This window comes from Balaenoptera borealis (assembly GCF_965194805.1).
Source record: "Balaenoptera borealis genome assembly, chromosome: 10".
Classification (NCBI taxonomy): Eukaryota; Metazoa; Chordata; class Mammalia; order Artiodactyla; family Balaenopteridae; genus Balaenoptera; species Balaenoptera borealis.
In genome coordinates this window covers 109775295-109793851 of record NC_138874.1, presented here as the reverse complement: position 1 = coordinate 109793851, position 18557 = coordinate 109775295, and the positions used below count along the sequence as shown (strand labels likewise).

Sequence of the window (18557 nt, the reverse complement as noted above, 5' to 3'; positions counted from 1 at the left end):
CAAATGCCAAAGGATTGACATGATTTAAAGTATGTTCTCTGTCCACAATGGAATTAAAGTAGAAATCAGTAGTAAATAGATAACTGGAAAATCCCTAGTACCTGGAAATTTAAAATTATACTCCTAAATAGTTCATGATCAAAGAAGAAATCACAACTGGAATTCATATTTTGAAGTGAATGATAATGAAGGTATGACATATCAAAATTATAGCATGTGGCTAAAGCAGTGCTGAAAGGGACTTTATAACCTTAAATGCACATATTAGAAATGCAGAGCCTGAATATCAGTGATCTCAATAAATTGTACAAAAAGAACAGCAAATCAGACCTAAAGAATTACCAAGAAAAAGGTAATGAAGATAAGTGTAGAAATTAATGAAATATTACTTTGAGCCTTAGGAAGTTGCTGATATTCAATCATTTTGATCTATAAAAACGTAGTTTCATATGGTTCCTAATAGGAAACAAATAATAGAGAGAGTAAACAAGGCCAAAAGTTGATTCTTTGAAAAGATTAATAAAATAAATAAACTCATGGCTGATCGGGGAAAGAGAAAAAAAATCAACTACCAATGCCAAAATTGGAAAAGGGAGCATTGTTAAAAATCTTACAGACACTAAAAAGACAATAAAATGATACTAAGAACATGTTTGTGCCAATATAATATTGAAAATAGCTGAAACGCAATAATTCTTCAAAAGACACAAGTTACTAAAACTGACAGAAGAAGAAATAGAATAGCAGAGTGGTCCGATATCTACTAAAAATGTCAATTCATTATTAAATATTGTCCCACAAAGAAAACTTCCAATTTCAGAAAGTTTGAGTTCTTCCAAACATTTGAGAAAGGTATAGCACTTAAAAAAATCCAGAAAATGGAAAAAGGGAAGCATTTCCCACCTATGACTTTGACATAACTTTGATATCAAAATCTGATTAGGAATTACAAAAAGCAAATTTATGAAAAGATTTCTTTCTTGAGCATAGATACAAAAAATCCTAAGCAACGTATTGCCAAATTGAATCCAGCAATATATGGATCCAGCAATCCATCACCACCAAGTGGGATTTATTCCAGGAATGTAAGTGTGGTTTAGCCACAGTTGTAACCAATTGCTATAATTCACCACATAAACAGAACTAAAGAGAAAAATAATATGATCACTCTGATAGATGCATAAAAGGCATTTGAGAAAATTCTATAGCCATTTGTGTTTAAAAGAAAAAAGATCCCTTTAAACTAACAATAAAGAGGAACTTTCTTAATCTGAAGAAAAATATCTACGAAAAGCCCATGGTGGAGTATAGCCAAGCTCCTTGCAGTGAGGGGCACTGGGGCTCACACTGCAGAATCTGCTTGGAGCTCCTGCTGTGACTCCAAAGCTTGTATGTACTGACTCATTTTGAGAACTAAAAGTTTTTTATAATGTGAAAAAAAAAAATAGTGCAAACAGCAGGAATTACATATTCTCCTGTTATAACATTAGAAAGTAGTTTGATAGAAGCTGAAAGACTCTATTCAGTATTTTCTGAACATAACATGATATGGAGCTGCAGCAACCATCTTACAACCCAAAGATAAGAAGTATGAAAAATGAATATATCTTAATGTATTCTTAGACCTCCAAGACAAGTATGATAAATGAACGGCTAAGGATGTGTTCTTAGAACTTGGAGACAATGAGTATGAAAAATGAATGTCTACTGATGTTGACTCTGGAACAGTCAACCAACTGCATAAGTGCTAGCAGCTGCAAACATCCAGATTCTCTTGTTATGTGAGAAAGAATGAACTCATACTTGGTTACAATAAAAACAAACTAACACATAAACAAAGGAAAAAAACCCCTACTGGAAATGTGGTGAAATACTCAATGGTGAAATACTTAAACCTTTCCTTCAATCTCAGGAATAAGACAAAAATGTCTATTATTAGCATTTCTTTCAGCATTGAACTGGAGATCTTAGGCAGTATAATAAATAAGGCAAGAAAAAAAAATAAATCTCTAACAATTGGAAATAAACAGAACTATCATTGTTCTCAGATGACATATCATGTCCTTAACAACATCCAAAGGAATCCCAAACTCTTAGAATTATTAATGAATTAGCAAAGTGGTTGGATACACAGTCAACATACAAAAAGCATTTATATTTCTACATACCAGCAACAAAAAAAGGAGAAAATGAAACTTAAAATATTTATAAAATAATCAACATCAACTAGGAATAAATCTAACAAAAGATAAGTACAATAAGACCTAAGTAAATAGAGGGATACACCATGTTTATGGATTGGAAGATTTAATATTGAAAATGTTAATTCCTTTAAAACTGACCTATAGATTCAATGCCATCTCAATTAAAATCCAAAAGGCTTTGTTTTGGAAATTGACAAGCAGATTCTAAAATTTATATAGGAATGCAAAGGGCCAAGAACAGTCAAGGAAATTGTGAAAAGCAAAAACAAGATGGGAAAATGTACACTACCAGATACAAAGACCTATTATAAAGTTACAGAAATCAAGACAGAGTGGGTTTAGCATAAGATAAGGAACAATGGAACAGAATATAGCATCCCCAAACATACTCACACATGTACAGTCACGTGATTTACAGCAATGGTGTTGTTGATGTGCAATAGGAAAGTAATCATATAAATGGTTATGAATCAATTGAAAGCCCATATAGAAAACAATGTGTCTTGACCCTTACCTCACACTGTCCAATAATCAACTTCAAGTAGCTTGCAGATCTAAATGTGAAAGGTAAAGCAATAAAGCTTTTAGAAGAAAGCATAAGAAAATATCTTTATGATCTTGGAGTAAGCAAAAATGTATTGACAAGGGCACAAATACTGCAAACTGTAAAGAAAAAAATAGGCAATTGGACTATATAAAGTTTAAGAAATTCTCTTCATCAAAAAATACTACAAAGTTCAAGACAAACTGGCGAAAATATTAGCAATCCATATATTTAGCAAAAAACCTTATATCTAGAATGTATAAAGAACTCTTACAAATCAATATAAGACAGTCAACTTAATTGATAAAAAGGGTAAAACTTGAATAAGCATCTCATCAAAAGATGATATTCAAATGCCCAATAAACATATAAGATGTTGAACTTCATTAGTCATCCAGTAAATTAAAATAAAAAGTACAGTGAGATAATAGGACATACCCATCAGAATGGCTAAAATGAAAAAGAAAGATAATACCAAGTGTTGACAAGAATGTGGAGCAACTGGAACTCTCATACACTGCTGGTATAAGTGTAAATAGACACAGTTAATTTGGAAAACTACTGCAGATGAACGTATGTATATCCTAGGACCCTGTGATCCAGCAATTCTATTCCTAATTACACACCAAGCAGAATTCTATGTAAATTCACCAAAAGATACATACATAGAATTTCCATAGAACTACCACTATTCATAATAGTCTAAACTGGAAACTACTCAGATGCTCATTAGCAATAAAATGGACAAATACTGGGTTGGCAAAAGATGTTATGGAAAAACTCAAACGAACTTTTTGGCCAGCCCAATAAATTGACCATTCTCAGAGTGGAATACCAGAAAGCAATGAGAATGAAAAAATCATAATTATGGGCAATAATATGAATTGTCAAAGACAAAACTTAGCCTGAGACAAAATGAACAAAGGTTGTTTATTCATAAACTCACGGCAAGAGGACCCTCTGCTGTCTCTTTCAAGAGTCAAATGTGGTAAAAAGGTGAGGCAGTTTCATAGAGTAAGCAGGAAACACTTAGTCTCTGATTCCCAAGCATTCTATTAAGACGGAAGTGTTGGTAGTAGAGAAAGCTTTCTAATTAGTCCTAAAGTACTTTTAACCATGGTAGGTGGACAGCAAAGGGGCCAGCTCCCTACTGCCTGGCAGAGGAAGTTCTGTCTCTATCGAATGGCCTGCAGAGCCCATGGAACCACAGTTCTGCTGCCCTGTCCCTTACTCTCCTCCAGGATATCAGCTCCCTTTTGCATCCTCCAAAGTACCACAGTCTCATCTTCCTCCATCTATGAGATGCTTATAATCCAGTGGGGGATAAAGATAATTCTAGAAGGGAGTATAATATTACAAACAGAATTAAAATATGAAAGAAACGAACATATAAGAAAAGAAATTGGCTAAAATAAATAAATAAATAAATAAATAAAAATAAAAAAATAAAGATGGGAGACCAAAAAAAAAGAAAAAATAGAAATTGGCTAGATTGGAGGATTAGGACAGGCTTATCTGATTAAGTTTGAGGTCTGAATAGTTTAGAGCAGGGGTCCCAGCCCCCCGGCCACGGACCGGTACTTGTCCGTGGCCTGTTAGGAACCGGGTGGCACAGCAGGAGGTGAGCAGCAGGTGAGCAAGCGAAGCCTCATCTATACCGACAGCTGCTCTCCATCTCTCGCAATACCGCCTGAGCTCCGCCTCCTGTCAGATCAGCTGCGGCATTAGATTCTCATAGGAGCGCGAACCCTGCTGTGAACTGCGCATGCGAGGGATCTAGGTTGCGTGCTCCTTACGAGAATCCAACACCTGATGATCTGAGGTGGAGCTGAGGTGGTGACGCTAGCGCTGGGGAGCGGCTGCAAATACAGATTATCATTAGCAGAGACGTTTGACCGCACAGAGACCATAATAAATCAACTGCTTGCAAACTCATATCAAAACCCTACCAGTGAGTGGCAAGTGAAAACAAGCTCAGGACTCCCACTGATTCTGCATTATGGTGAGTTGTATAATTATTTCATTATATATTACAATGTAATAATAAGAAAAGTAAAGTGCACAATAAATGTAATGTGCTTGAATCATCCCAAAACCATCCCCCTCCTCGGTCCGTGGAAAAATTGTCTTCCACGAAACCAGTCCCTGGTGCCAAAAAGGTTGGGGACCGCTGGTTTAGAGGCAGACAGAGAACAGGAGGAGTCCGGACAAATGGAACAGTATGTGCAAAGGCCCTGAAGCAAGAGAGGGTATAATCAGTATCAGGAATTGAAAGAAAGAGCATGGAAAACAGGAGGTAAGCAAGGGTCTTATAGAACATGATGAGGAATTTGGTCTTAATACTAACATAACTGATATTTTAAGCAGGAGGTGACATATTAATATTTCATTAGAAAAGTAAACCTCTGACTGCATGATAGATTGGAGGGCAGTTTAAATTTCAGAAGACCAGTGGGAGGCAACAGCAATAGTCCTAGCCAGAGAGAATGGGCTGGATGGTGGGAGTGAAGATTCAGGGAGTGGAGAGATTCTAGAAGGATGTGGAAGGTACAATTGACAGAACTTGGTGATGGTTTCATTGTAGGGGAGAGAGGGAAAGCGGGGCCAAGGAGGACTCTGGGATTTTGTTGCCCTGGCTGAATGGCAGTACTTTTTCTGAGGCAGGGGCTCCCAGGTTGGGGTACAGAGTGGATGAAATAAATCAGTTGGTTTGGGCGTGTTCAATTAGAGACATCGCTGAGACGGTAAGTGGAGAGGTCAGATAGGCAGAAGGATATGATGTAGGTCTGCAGTTCAGAAGACAGGGCTGAGCCACATAATTAATTACCCTTCAAACATAAGTGTTGAATTTGTCCATATTTGGTTTTTTTTAAGTTTGAGAAATTATTACTTGGTTTGCATTTCCTTTTTTCTCTCTCCCCTTTTCTTTGGAGGACTTGTTTGGATTTTTCTTTCCACGCCTCTCTTATTGTTTGCGTGCTTCTTTTGACTGAGAGGCTTCCTAAATCCATCACTTCCACCCAGGCGGGGTAACCCCTCACCTCTGCCACCCCTCACCTCTGCTGACTCCCTCGCTGGGTCACTGCGGGGCGTGGTCAGCAGAAAAACAGGTGGCAAAGGAACTGCAGATGCAAGTCATTTGGAAATGATTTGAATGTTGGAAACAGTTTGCTATTTTGGGTGAGGGTCATTTTCTGGTGCAAAGGGCCTGAGCTGTTGCTGAGGTGCCTTTCGAAAGGCATGCTTAACGCATCTTAATCTGCAGGCGTGGGCTCAAGTGTGTAACCTCCTGAGAAGGAGCATGTCGTTTGATAGATCCTGGCTCCCGGCAGGTAGTCACACAAAGCAGGTGGACAGGTGAGAGAAGGGAGAAAGTTCAGCAGAGGTTGGCTTCCAAGCACCTAAGAATCATTTTCGAACTAGTCAGACAATTCAGAATGAATAGAGCCAGCTGCTTTTCTAAACAAACTTTACTAGACAGTATTGATTTGGACTAGAAACTGAGAACCTTCTTGGGATCTATCTGGATCCTGAGTCCAAAAAGATTTCACAGTAGGAAAACAAGGATTCCAAATGCTTCAGCTGGTGGAATGTTCTAAAAGATTAGTACATTGGTGCTTAGTTCCAATATTTAAAAAATTTGAAAGGAAGATGCTCAGGAAGACTTGTCTATATTGCTTAACAATTAATGTTATAAAAAACTGAGGCAGAAGGGAAAAATGTGTTTTCCACAGGAAAGTCATTTTTCTTTTGCTTATCAAATTGACCTCCACTCTGGGAAGTCAAATTTTGGCTCTTTTACCCTCAGTAATTTCTGTGCAGTAGGATGTGATGAAAGGGGTCTGGCCTGGGGCCCAGATATCACTGGATTATTGCTGGCTGAGGAGTGGGGTGGAGGAATTGTCTGCACGGCTGTGACAGCCCAGGAGAAACCTCGTGTGTCTTAGAGACTCAGGCTGCTGTTTTTGTGGTTGGTGGGATCTAGTTTGTTATGTTCCCAAACAGTTTCCCAAATGAAATTTCTAGGCCAACTTGCCACTTTTACTGAGGTTTCTTTCCCACGTGGAACTCTACTACTGTGTGTGATGTAAATGTTCAGTATAAACAGATATGTAAGTTATTTGTGTATCTTTATGTGCGTGACCAACATTTAGTTCTTACTGGGGGCCAGGCATTGTCCTAAGTGTTTAAAGGGTATGAAACCATGTAATGCTTACATTAATATTTCAAGCTTGGTGCTTTTATAATTCCCATTTCATGGATGAATAAACTGTAGCCTAGATGGGTCAGTTACCTGGCCAAGGCCACAAGGAAGGTGAGCAGTGGGGGCCAGGGTGTGACCCAGTGCTGCCCACCTCTGGGACCTGCTTTCTCTATTGCTGCACCTCTGCATGGAAGAGGGAAACATTTTTAAGTGTGTGGTCCCAATGGTGTTTTATTTTTTCTTAGGAGTGACTGGGTAACTTCCTATAAGGTCATGGTGAGCAATGACAGCCATGCATGGGTCACTGTGAAGAATGGATCTGGAGACATGGTGAGTCTCTTTTCCCTCTGACCACGCCCTTGGTGTCTGGCTGTGCAGGGCTTGGCAGAGGCAGTGGACACCCGACCAGTGTTTGCACCTGGATGTTGCCTGGTCCTGTGTCAACCCAGACCAGCCATCCAGTCTGACGGAAAATGACCCCCTTTCTGTACCCTGAAGCTCGGAACCAAGTGGCCCACATTTAGGGCTCAAATTCAGAGCTGCTGGGATTCAGTCTCTTCCACAAGTCACAACTCAGCCCTGGAAGGTCAGCGGCCCATGGGGAATGTTGGGGCCTGCACAGCTAGTCAATTATAGTAGTTCCCGAACTTTCTTTAATGACCCTGGTCTCTCAGCTCCATGCTTCCCTCCGGGTTAGCCAGTTCCGAGCTTATCACCCTCTTCCTCGGGTTCTCAAGTGCAAGTTCCAAACATGGTATCCAGTGCCTTCCAAGATCTGACTGCAGCCTCCATTTCAACCTTCTTTCTCATACTTACCGCGTCCTGCACCCACCCCGCCCCAACCCTGCACACAATCCTCTGTGTTCCAGTAACAGGGAGACGGTTGCTCTTCTCCTGAATCCCATCTCGGGGCTTCTCCAGCCATTGCTTCCTTTTCTTTAGAATCCCTTCCATCCCTACACATCTAAAGAGTTTTCCTTCAAGGCCAATTCAAATGGCACCTCATCCCTGAAGCTTTGCCTGGTCCTTTCCTTCTTCTGAAATCCCAGAGCTTTGTGGATGTCTCTTTGCCATGGCACTAATAGATTTCACCTACGATATCTAAATATAACACCCCTCCTCCTCCCTGCCCCCCCCCACTAGACTGGGGCTTCCTGAGGGCAGGGTCCAGGCCTGATCCATTTCTCCTTCCCCCTCACTGCCCAGCTCATGTTAGGTGTTGCTTGAGATCTTGTGGAATGAGTGAATTACTGACTCTTTCATGCCTTGATAATCAAGCTCTACAAGAGCCTCTTTTTTTCCCCTTGTGCATTAATAGATATTTGAAGGAAACAGTGAAAAGGAGATCCCCGTCCTCAACAAGCTGCCTGTCCCCATGGTGGCGCGCTACATCCGCATAAACCCACAGTCCTGGTTCGATAATGGGAGCATCTGCATGAGGATGGAGGTCCTCGGCTGCCCGTTGCCAGGTGAGTCTGCCCGTGCTTCCTGCAGGGCAGGGGTGCTGATGGAGCACAGGTGCTTAGCCAGCAAGGTGAATAAAAATAAGCCACACAACCTTTTTCTCATGTAAAAAAATACCACATCTATTGCAGAATATTTAGAAAACATAGGTAAACAAAAAGAAAATAAATAAAAATCTCCCATAACCCCACGAACATTTGGTGTATTAAAGTAACATGTCAGCTGTGGTTTTGCCTACTGGGATTTTAAGATATGTTGCAACGTTGAAAATTCACTCAAAGCTACTACTCAGAAGCAGGCAAAAAAAAAAAATTAGATAACATTTTTTTGGTAACACGTTTAATTGCCCTTGACTGCTCCTGCTACACTGGGTAGAGGAGATGGTAGGAGTTAATTTTAAACTTGACCATGTACATAGTCTCTCTGTAAAAGTAGCTTCGCGTGGATGCCTGTGTCTTTGGGTAAATGCTTGCTCCTCTAGGTTGTGTTCCCCTTGCCCTATCTCCACATCATGGGATCTGGGTGTGACCCCAGAGTGACAGGAAGATGGGGGCTTGAATTCACACATGGACCCTTGCTGATGTCTGCTCTGGACAGGCTGATCTTGTTTGGCTTGCTGCTCTGTCGGCCTTTCAGAACATAAGAGTTTGTGTGCATATGGAACCTTATGTGGCAGCCTCTTCGTCCTGTCCAGACATCTCCAGGGAAGGAAGCTGGCCTCCAGCACATTCCTAAAGCCCTGCACTAGGGCCTCTAGGAATTTCCACTTTCCTGTCCACCCACAGTCAGGCCCTAGGGAACAAGGAGCACAGCTTCGGGTTATCTCTCCTATACTTTCTCCTCCAGGAAAGCCTCAGCTTTCTTGTCTAGTGTGAGAGTCAGGCCTTGCTACCTCTGGATTCCCCCTGCCAGGGGGAAGGGTACCACCAGTTCTGATGTCTCAGGTGCCGCTATATCTGTCATGCTATTTCTATAGCCATCCCACCCCCACCCCCACCATGAACTTACAGTTACTGAGTTTTGGGAGCATATTTCATGTCGTTTATTGCTTTTCCCTCAATATAATATCCATGATCTTGCTTTGCCGAGTATGAATTTAAAGAACATACGCTCTGTATTGGTGAGAAAGATGGGTCTACCTACCTACCTACTTACCCTCACACCAGACAGATTCTTTGTTACATATTTGTGCTTACTAGACGGCAAACCTTTTTCATGTCGTTAAAACTATTAGAGACCATCTGTCTTGTGGATGCTTTTATCCTAGTCTGTGGACAATATCTCATGTTTTCAAACTGCCTCTTATAGTTAGAAGTTCAGTTGTGTCCAGTGTTTTGATTCTCTACAGAATCCCACAGTGAGTATCTTTGTTTCTGTGTCATGGTGCGCGTCCAAAATTATTGTGTAAATTATGGGATTATTGCTCAAATTATGTTACGGTGGCTGGGATTGCCGGCGGAAAGGAAGTATGTGTTTTCAAGGATGATCCAAAGAGAATGTTGAAGGCTTCCCAGTTTGGGATCTGGGCCTCCTTTTGTGGCTGGTTCAGCCTGGGATGACAGTCGCCTGCTGCCGCCCAGGGCCTGCTGGACTTTCCTGAGTTCACTGCGTCTGCAGGCACAGACGTAGGTGGGAGTCTGTGAGGCCTTCTTTGCACCAGGTCACTCAGCACAGCCTTGGTCTGCTTGCTTTAAAAAGCAGGGTCACGGTTTCTCTCTGAGGGCAGAAATTCATCTGTTGTTGGTAAAGGGCAAAGGGCAGCCTGTGAGAGTCTCATGAAATAAATATTTTCCTGTTAAGTTATTCTTGGTGTGTGTATGTTTGAAGATAGGTCCTGGGGGCAATTTAAACACAAAGACAGAATTACAGTGTGAAATCTGGATGGGTTTCAAGTATGGACTTGGAATGGTTCTATTTTCCAACCCTGAATATTTAGGGCCATTTTTCTTCTAGAAGTTACTTAGCAGTCTGCCCAGAGGAGAGCTGGCCTTTGTGCATGCCTCCTGGTGGTGGTCACATCTGAGGGCCTGGGGTGGCAAATGGGCCCCCATGTCCATGTGGGTAATTGAATCTTGCTCAGTTGCCTTGTTGTTGACACAATTCCTTTGTGCAAGTTAATGAGGCCAAAGGCAGGGGTGACCCAGCCAACTCAGCCACTCAAACCCAAGGTGACTTCGTGCTCTACATGCAACTGCCCAGAGTCTATTCTTCCTGGAACTCTTGTTTATGAAAAATTCATTTACCTTTGCTTCTGCTTCTCTTTGTTCTGTCCTGCCTGTCTTCCTGTGGACTGTCAGGTGGGAGCAGAGGAAGGGGAAGATTCTTTTTAAGTCTTCATGAATAATGTGTCCAGAAATTTTTGAACTAGAAAATGAATTACCCTATACCATGGTCTATTAATAGGATTTTTAAAGCTCAAAATGAATAGAAAAGGGGGAGTGTTGTTTAATGGTTACAGTTTCAGTTTTGTAAGGTGAGAATGTTTTAGAGATCTGTTTCTACAACAGTGTGAATATATGTAACACTACTCAACAGTACTCTTGAAAATGGTTAAAATGGTAAATTTTATGTTATGTGTGTTTTACCATGATTAAAAAAATTTTTTTAATTCAAACAAATCTTTTAAATGTTGTTCATTTTTTTAAAAAGTGGAAGGAAGTCCTCTTCCCCAAATTTGAATGGACTTGTCCATTTTGGACTAAGGATCTATGCAAATCGGAAACTCTGGGGAGAGCTTCTTAAGACAGATTTTTAATAATGAAGAATTCAGGTGAAGACACACGCCAGCTGGCTTCCAGATCACAGCCTTGGTGGTTTTCAGGTATTTTGCTGTTGCAAGCAACACTGCAATGTGCTCTGCCTCGTTCAAAAAAGAGCTCCATTGTTCTGCACACAATTTCCCCACAGGGTGACAGGACTGTGCCCAGGGTCCTGGGAAATGACCCTGCAGGGCAGGGGGTGGCAATGCTTGAGCCCCTGGTGCTGGTCTGCAGCTTCTGTTATGAATGTGAGACTCTGACCTCTTTGGGGAAAGTCTTCACTCCTCCCATCTCGTCTTCCTGGCCACCAGGTCTGAGCAACTGTCCTCTCTCTGCACAGTGCCAAGGGGTCCAGGGTCTTGAATTCGACCCAGAGGAGCTTGTGGTGCGCTGTACAAAGATCTGTGGAAAGGAGCTTGTGTCCCTCAAGCATGGGGGAGCTGCTAAAGGGCAGTGCCCCTGAATCATTCCTTTGGGTGGGCCAGGACCCGTTGAAGTGCTGTGTCTCCTTTCTCTGAATACACATACCCTCCATTCATAAGCCACTGAGAAAATGTTTTAATTGTAAGACCACCACCAATCTCGCTGAACTGTAATAATGTTCCAGCCTGCCCCATCCCCTCTCAACAATTTGTATAAATTGGGGGAAGGATGGGTTCTATTGGATTAGCATAGCTGCAAGGACCTTTTAAATCTATTTGCTTTACTACCTTCCACTTTTCTTCACCAAGTCAGGCCACACTCCCCCCAAAATTCATGTCCATGTGGAACCTCAGAATGTAACCTTTTTTTTTGGAAAGAGGCACTTTGCAGATGTGATTAGTTAAGATGACATCATACTGGGTTAGGGTGGGCCTTAAATCCAATGACTGGTGTCCTTAAGAAGAGAAAACAGGGCTTCCCTGGTGGCGCAGTGGTTGAGAGTCTGCCTGCCAATGCAGGGGACACGGGTTCGAGCCCTGGTCTGGGAAGATCCCACGTGCCGCGGAGCAACTGGGCCCGTGAGCCACAACTACTGAGCCTGCGCGTCTGGAGCTTGTGCTCCACAACAAGAGAGGCCGCGACAGTGAGAGGCCCGCGCACCGCGATGAAGAGTGGCCCCCACTTGCCGCAACTAGAGAAAGCCCTCGCACAGAAACGAAGACCCAACACAGCCATAAATAAATAAACAAATAAATAAAATTTTAAAAAAAGAGGAGGAGTTGCAATTCCATGTGCCCTGTAATTAAAAAAAAAAGAAGAAGAAGAAGAAGAGAAAACAGAGACACACAGGGAGAAGGCATGTGATGACTGAGCCAGAGATTGGAATCACGAGGCTACAAGCCAAGGATTGCTGTCAACTGCCAGAAACTGGGAAGATACAACGAAGGATCTTGTCTGAGAGCCTTGAAAGTGCACAGCCCTGCTGACAGCTTCATTTCAGACTTCTGTCCTTCAGAACTGTGAGAGAAGAAATTTCTGTTTCAAGCTACCTAGTTTATGACGCTTTGTTATGGCAGCCCTGGGAAACCAGTACACTAACAGATCCAAAGACGGCATAACGTTCCATAACTATCCTCAATCCCGAGGATGTGGTTTTCATTTACCACTCGCTCCACCCTCCCCTCCGTTCTCTGTTCTGCCACAGTGATAGGGTAATAGCATCACAGCATAAAGTGGGCCTCTTCTCAGAGGTCGCCTGGGCCCTAGAAAGTGCTATCTTTTTGTAACTAGCCCTTTCTAAATAACTTGATTGGAGTATCCATCCATCCATCCATCCGTTCTTGCCTCATTCATTCATTCAAATATCAAACGCTTCGGGGGCACCCGTTCTGAGTCAGGGCCCAAGGATTCTGAGATAAGATGCCACAGTTGCTGCTCCCAGAGCTCTCGCTGTCCAGTGGGGGAGGCGTGTCGGCCTCTTTTCCCCAGTGAATCGCTCTCAGTTCAGGGGGCTCCAGGCTTGCTGGCTGCAGCCTGTGCCCCCCGTTGCAGAAGGCAGCTTGCCCTTCTGAGTTTAAATAAACGTGTGATTTCTCTTCTTGTCCAACTGCCTGATGTTGATTATCTTAGGAAAACTGTATATAAACAGCAACACTCTTGAAAATTGCCTTTCCTGACAGTTTCTCCTGTCAGTCAGGCTGCAGATTGGCCCTGGGACTTCCTGGCGAAGGAGTGCCAGCCAAGAAATCAGAGGGTTTCCTGGACTCACGCGGGCAGCCTGGTGGAGATGCTATGCCGTAGGGTTATATGAGGTGGGGCGGCAAGGAAATAAGCATGAATGATGTGCCACTCCCTCTTTGAAGCCACGTGGAGCTGTGGGTTTGATGCTTGCACTGACAGTGATGACCTAAGATCATAATGGGCTCTGCCTGGGGGTCCACGTCTCCCCCTTGCCCCTTTTGGAGCGACCTTATCATAAGAACAGTCAGATGGCGCTGGACAAGTGCGACTTCTTCTCATTAGGGAGCCAGCTCTTTGCAGAAGGGGTTTGGTGCTGTTTGCATATGGTACCAGGTCATCTGTGCTCAGGGCTCTGTGCTGGGGGTGTCGGGGCTTAGGGAGGTCACAAGGCCACAGTGGTGGGCATTTCCTTGGGTGAGGGGCTGGCCTCATGGCAGGGAAAGAAAGGTCTGTGGTGGCTGCGTTTCTGGTATCCTCCTTAGTCCTCAGAGAGCACTTGAGGCCAGCAATTTTTTTTTAAATGAGGTGAAATTCACATAACATACAATTAAGCTTTTTTAAAGCATACAGTTCAGTGCTAGTATATTCACAAGGTTGTATGATCACTGGCTCTTTCTAGTTTCAGAACTTTGTCATGGACCCAAAAACAACCTGGACCCACTGAGTAATCACTTCCGGATCCCCCTCCACGGGGTAACCTCTAATCTGCAATGTCTCTATGGATTTGCCTGTTCTGGATAAAGCATGTCATGAGACTAGCGATTGTAGATTGCAGTGAGCCCCCTTTCCAGGAAAGATAGCCTTTCCTCTCCCAGCTGAGCACCCGCAAAGCAAGATCCCAACCCCCAAAGCAGCAAACAGCTGCTGTGGTTCCAGCTTTGCTCACGTGGTCCCTGAGTTAGTAGGTTAACTTGTCTAAAGCACCCTGTGCTCTCTACCTTGGGGAGGGATCTGAGCTGACCAGGATTTCTGGCTGCATGGAGATGGAGATGGAGATGGAGATGGAGATGGAGATGGAGATGGAGCTGGATATGGCAAGCCTGGCTGAGGCTCTGTAAGCCTCGCGACTTTTTGTCAGGTCAGGAGAGGGCCCGCTGAGTGGTCCCTTCCCCCCCATCCTCCTTCTAGCTCTTCCTCTTCCCTTTCCCCTCCTTTCTTCTGAGTGCTCTTAGTTTTTGTAGTTGTATAAACGACATCGGCTTGTAGGAATTAAAGAAAAAAGTCAATTTATCTGGAGGAGAATTAAGTCAAGGGCAGACATCTCCTCCCCAGTCCCCAGGGGTCACCACTGCTAATGCATCCTGATTATGCCTGTTAGGATGCTTCGGCTCCAACAACAGAAACCCCAGCTCCCACTGGCTTAGCAGTTCAGGGAATTCTTTATCTCATGTGATTAGAAGTCCCAAGGGAGGTTGATGGGGGATCTAGGGTTGGTTCACTCAGTAGCTGTTGAGGTTCTCTCTGTCCTCTACTCTGGAGAGATTCTCACTCACTCCTTTGTGCCATTAAAGTCCTTCCCTTCAATCTGGACCAATAAGAGTGGCCAGGAGTGCTATGTTCTGATTGGCTTAGACCAGTCATGTAGGACCCCTGGAGCTTAAGGCATAAGGTCAGTTTCCTAGAAGTGGAGAAGTGGGGATTCCCAAACAACACAGGGCTTCTGTTAGGAAGGATGAAAGTGGACTGCATGCTGGGCAAGCAGCTGATAGAGTCCACCGCACTTCTGAAGATTTCCATGCAATTGTGATATTCATTCATTCATTCATTCACTTATTCCTTCCTTCGTTTAGTGTGACTGTTTGCCAGGCACTAATACTAACAATAAACCAGTGAGGGAGGAGGTACCAGTGTTCCCCTGTTTATGGGTGAAGACACTAAGGAAAAACTGCTCCAGTGACTTATCCAAGGTCACACAGCACACAAGTAGAAGAGATTGGAACCCAGGCATTCTGGCTCCAGGCCCATGCTCTCCCCACTGGGTAGTTCTGACTCTTAAGATGCTTCTCGAAAGTTGGCTCTCTCACCTCTGTGCAAAAGTTAGAAGCTGGAGGTTGAGCTGTGTTCCCACACAAATCAGGCACCTAACACAGCCACCACAAGTAATAGAATAATGTGAATGAATTCAAAACCATATTTCTGTCCCTAGATCCAAATAACTATTATCACCGACGGAATGAAATGACCACCACCGATGACCTGGATTTTAAGCACCACAACTATAAGGAAATGCGTCAGGTAAGATCCAGGTTTGTCAAAGAGAAATCTCTCCTGTGCCCAGAAGCACGTAGGTGTTTGTTTTTGTGCTTTTATGGTTTGTTGAAGCCACAGGAAATGCTTGTAGTTTCGAGGCTGAGAATGCCTTGGGGTTCAGGTGACCAGAGGAAACCTCCCTCGCCAGCAAGTGATTGAAGCAGAATTCGAAGCCAAGCTTTCTGATTTAATACTATACTTCTTCCACCTACACCGTTGGTGGAAATGTAAATTGGTGACAGCCACTATGGAAAACAGTATGGAGGTTCCTTAAAAAACTAAAAATAGAGCTACCATATGATCCAGCAATCCCATTCCTGGGTTTATATCCAGAAAAAAATGAAGACTCTAGTTTGAAAAGATTCATGCACCCAAATGTTCATAGCCAAGACATGGAAACAACCTAAGTGCCCATCAACAGACGATTGGCTTAAGAAGATGTGGTATATGTATATACAATGGAATATTAGCCATAAAAAAGAATGAAATATTGCCATTTGCAGCCACATGGGTGGATCAAGAGAATATTGTACTTACTGAAGTAAGTCAGAGAAAGACAAATATTATATGACATCACTCATGTGTGGAATCTAAAAAATAATACAAATGAATCTATATACAAAACAGAAACAGACTCACAGACATGAAAACAAACTTATGGTTACCAAAGTGGAAAGGGAGAGGGGGAGGGATAAATTAGGAGTATGGGATTAACAGATACAAACTACTATATATAAAACAGATAAGCAACAAGGATTTACTGGATGGCACAGGGAATTATAGTCAATATCTTGTAATAGCCTATAATGGAAAATAATGTTTTTTATATATATATATATAAAACTGAATCACTTTGCTGTACTCCTGAAACTAACAGAATATTGTAAATCAACTATACTTCAATTTAAAAAAATACATCACTGTGTGTTTGAGTGGTATCACTGATTTAAGGACAATAGTCATGTGCAGAGTCGAAGAAGAAAAAGAATCCGGAATAACACTGGTAATAGTAATAGCAGGAAGCTCTCACATACGACCTACATCAATTTCCCTACATTAGGAATTTACCTATGTTAACATGGTCAGTCTCTCTAACCACCCTAGGAGTGCAGGACTGTTGTTGGCCTTATCTTACTGATGGGGAAACTGAGTCACCGAGGGAATATGTAACACTCCCCTTGTTATTCTGATTCTCTGATTCTCGGTATTAGACTCACCGGGGGAAATTTGGAAGAATACCTATACTTGAAACCTGCCTCTGGCCAATTAAAGCAGAATCCTGAGGAAAAGGCACTGGGGAATCAAAATTATTTAAAGCTCTCCTTGTGATTCTAATATACAGGCAGGTTTCAGAACAGCTGGTTGATACCTTATGGCTCTCAGTGCTTTAGACTGTTAGGAGGAAAAGACGTCCCAGATGAGATTGTCCCCAGATTTAATGACAGAAACCAAGTAATCCTGAGCTATTGACAGCATTTATCTAGTGGGTGCAGAAGGGAGAAGGGACCAAGAGTTTTTTAGGACAGGCTAAAAAAGCAGCCCTATGCTGAGTGCTTTGCCTGTGTAATCCTGTTCAGCGTTCCCCCCAAGCCTTGTGCTAGAAAGCGCGGGGAAGTGTTGGCAAATGAGAAACCCTTAGACATGTAAGAATCTGTTGGAAGAGAAGGAACAGAGAAATGTACTCACAAATATGTTTAACAAACAGGCATTCACCAAAGGCCAAAATAACATGGCTCAAAGCGAGGGCTCATAGGTGCTGAGGGAGCGGTACCAGCCACGCGGTACAAGGGCAGGAGGCTTTCCTGAGGTCGGAGCAATTAGGCTTTGCCACGAGGGCTTCTCTGCTTCATCCCAGGGAGTCAACAAACCCAGTTAGTCTCCATGTCATTTAATTTGAGATACACAGAGCTTCCAGGCACCTGTCAGCACAGACTCGGAGGTGGGACGTGCTAAAGAAATTGTCTTGTGGTCTTGCTCTGCGGAAATCAGGATAATGTGTTTGGACTTGAGGTCTGTGAATCATCCGTGCTGCTCTCCATTTTCGGGTGTTTATGTGACTGCTCACCGTTCCATTTTATGAAGCACTCGTGTCTTAACACAGCTTTGCTCAGTGGGCATCTCGGGACATCTTTTTGCCCAGAAATTAGGCAAATATCAACTTAGTTGGTGCAGTTAATGTCAAAAGCAATCTATCTAAATGCATTTAAAATGAGCTCACTGCACAGAGAGTGTGGTACCTTGAAATAGTTGTCCCGCATGGAGAATGGAGGTCCTTCTCATATGAGGAGAGCTAATGGATGTGCTTCATTACCCTGGGGGTCTCTGGTCCCCATCACTTGGTAGATGTTAGAGCTAAGAGGAACCCGAGAAAGCAATGCAGCCCCTGCAGGGGACACTGGGTGACCACTCCGATCTCTCAGGACCCCGCGGCACTCAACTGGAACCTGTCCGAGGTTGGGCGGGGGTGGGCATCTATCAATCCTGAAGAGTGTTCAAGCCAGAAGTGATTTGCCATTTGGACTCCTGGCTCCTGGGGATGGGAAAGAAGCCAGCGCTTTTAGCAATTCCCTGTTTGGAGTCTGCTAGATTGCCGTAGAAACCTTTCTACTTCAGGGGGAAAAAAAAATGTTAGTTTATCCTAGTATTGCGAGAGACATTTACAAAAAACACAAAAATGAGAAACAGACGCAGGAGCAGGAAGAGAAAACAGAACAGCTGCTGCACTGGAGGGGAAATCAGGAGATGTGAGCGACTAGCGTGTGTGGGAATTATTTCTGGAGCACTGACTTATAAGACACCGTTCTCCCCGCAGGGCGAGCCCCGGGGGCTTGGGAAGGGGATGGGGGGAAGGGGGGGGAGGCAGGAGGCCGTTGCGCAAATGCTGATATTATGATGCAGATTGAGTTAATTGTTCTGAGCACTGAAGGCCTTCCCAGCATGTGTCACCATTCATAATTGCTCAGTCATCT

General features: G+C 43.2%; 1 protein-coding gene across 2 annotated transcripts in view; it reads left to right on the top strand.

The window, feature by feature from the left end:
• CPXM2 (carboxypeptidase X, M14 family member 2) overlaps positions 1 to 18557 on the top strand; it is a 132504-nt gene that overhangs the window by 86671 nt on the left and 27276 nt on the right. For both annotated transcript variants that reach the window (XM_082406951.1, XM_082406952.1), the window contains exons 5-7: positions 7198 to 7282; positions 8271 to 8421; positions 15485 to 15573. In XM_082406951.1, coding sequence (XP_082263077.1) covers positions 7198 to 7282; positions 8271 to 8421; positions 15485 to 15573 — 325 coding nt within the window. The remainder of the gene's footprint in view (positions 1 to 7197; positions 7283 to 8270; positions 8422 to 15484; positions 15574 to 18557) is intronic.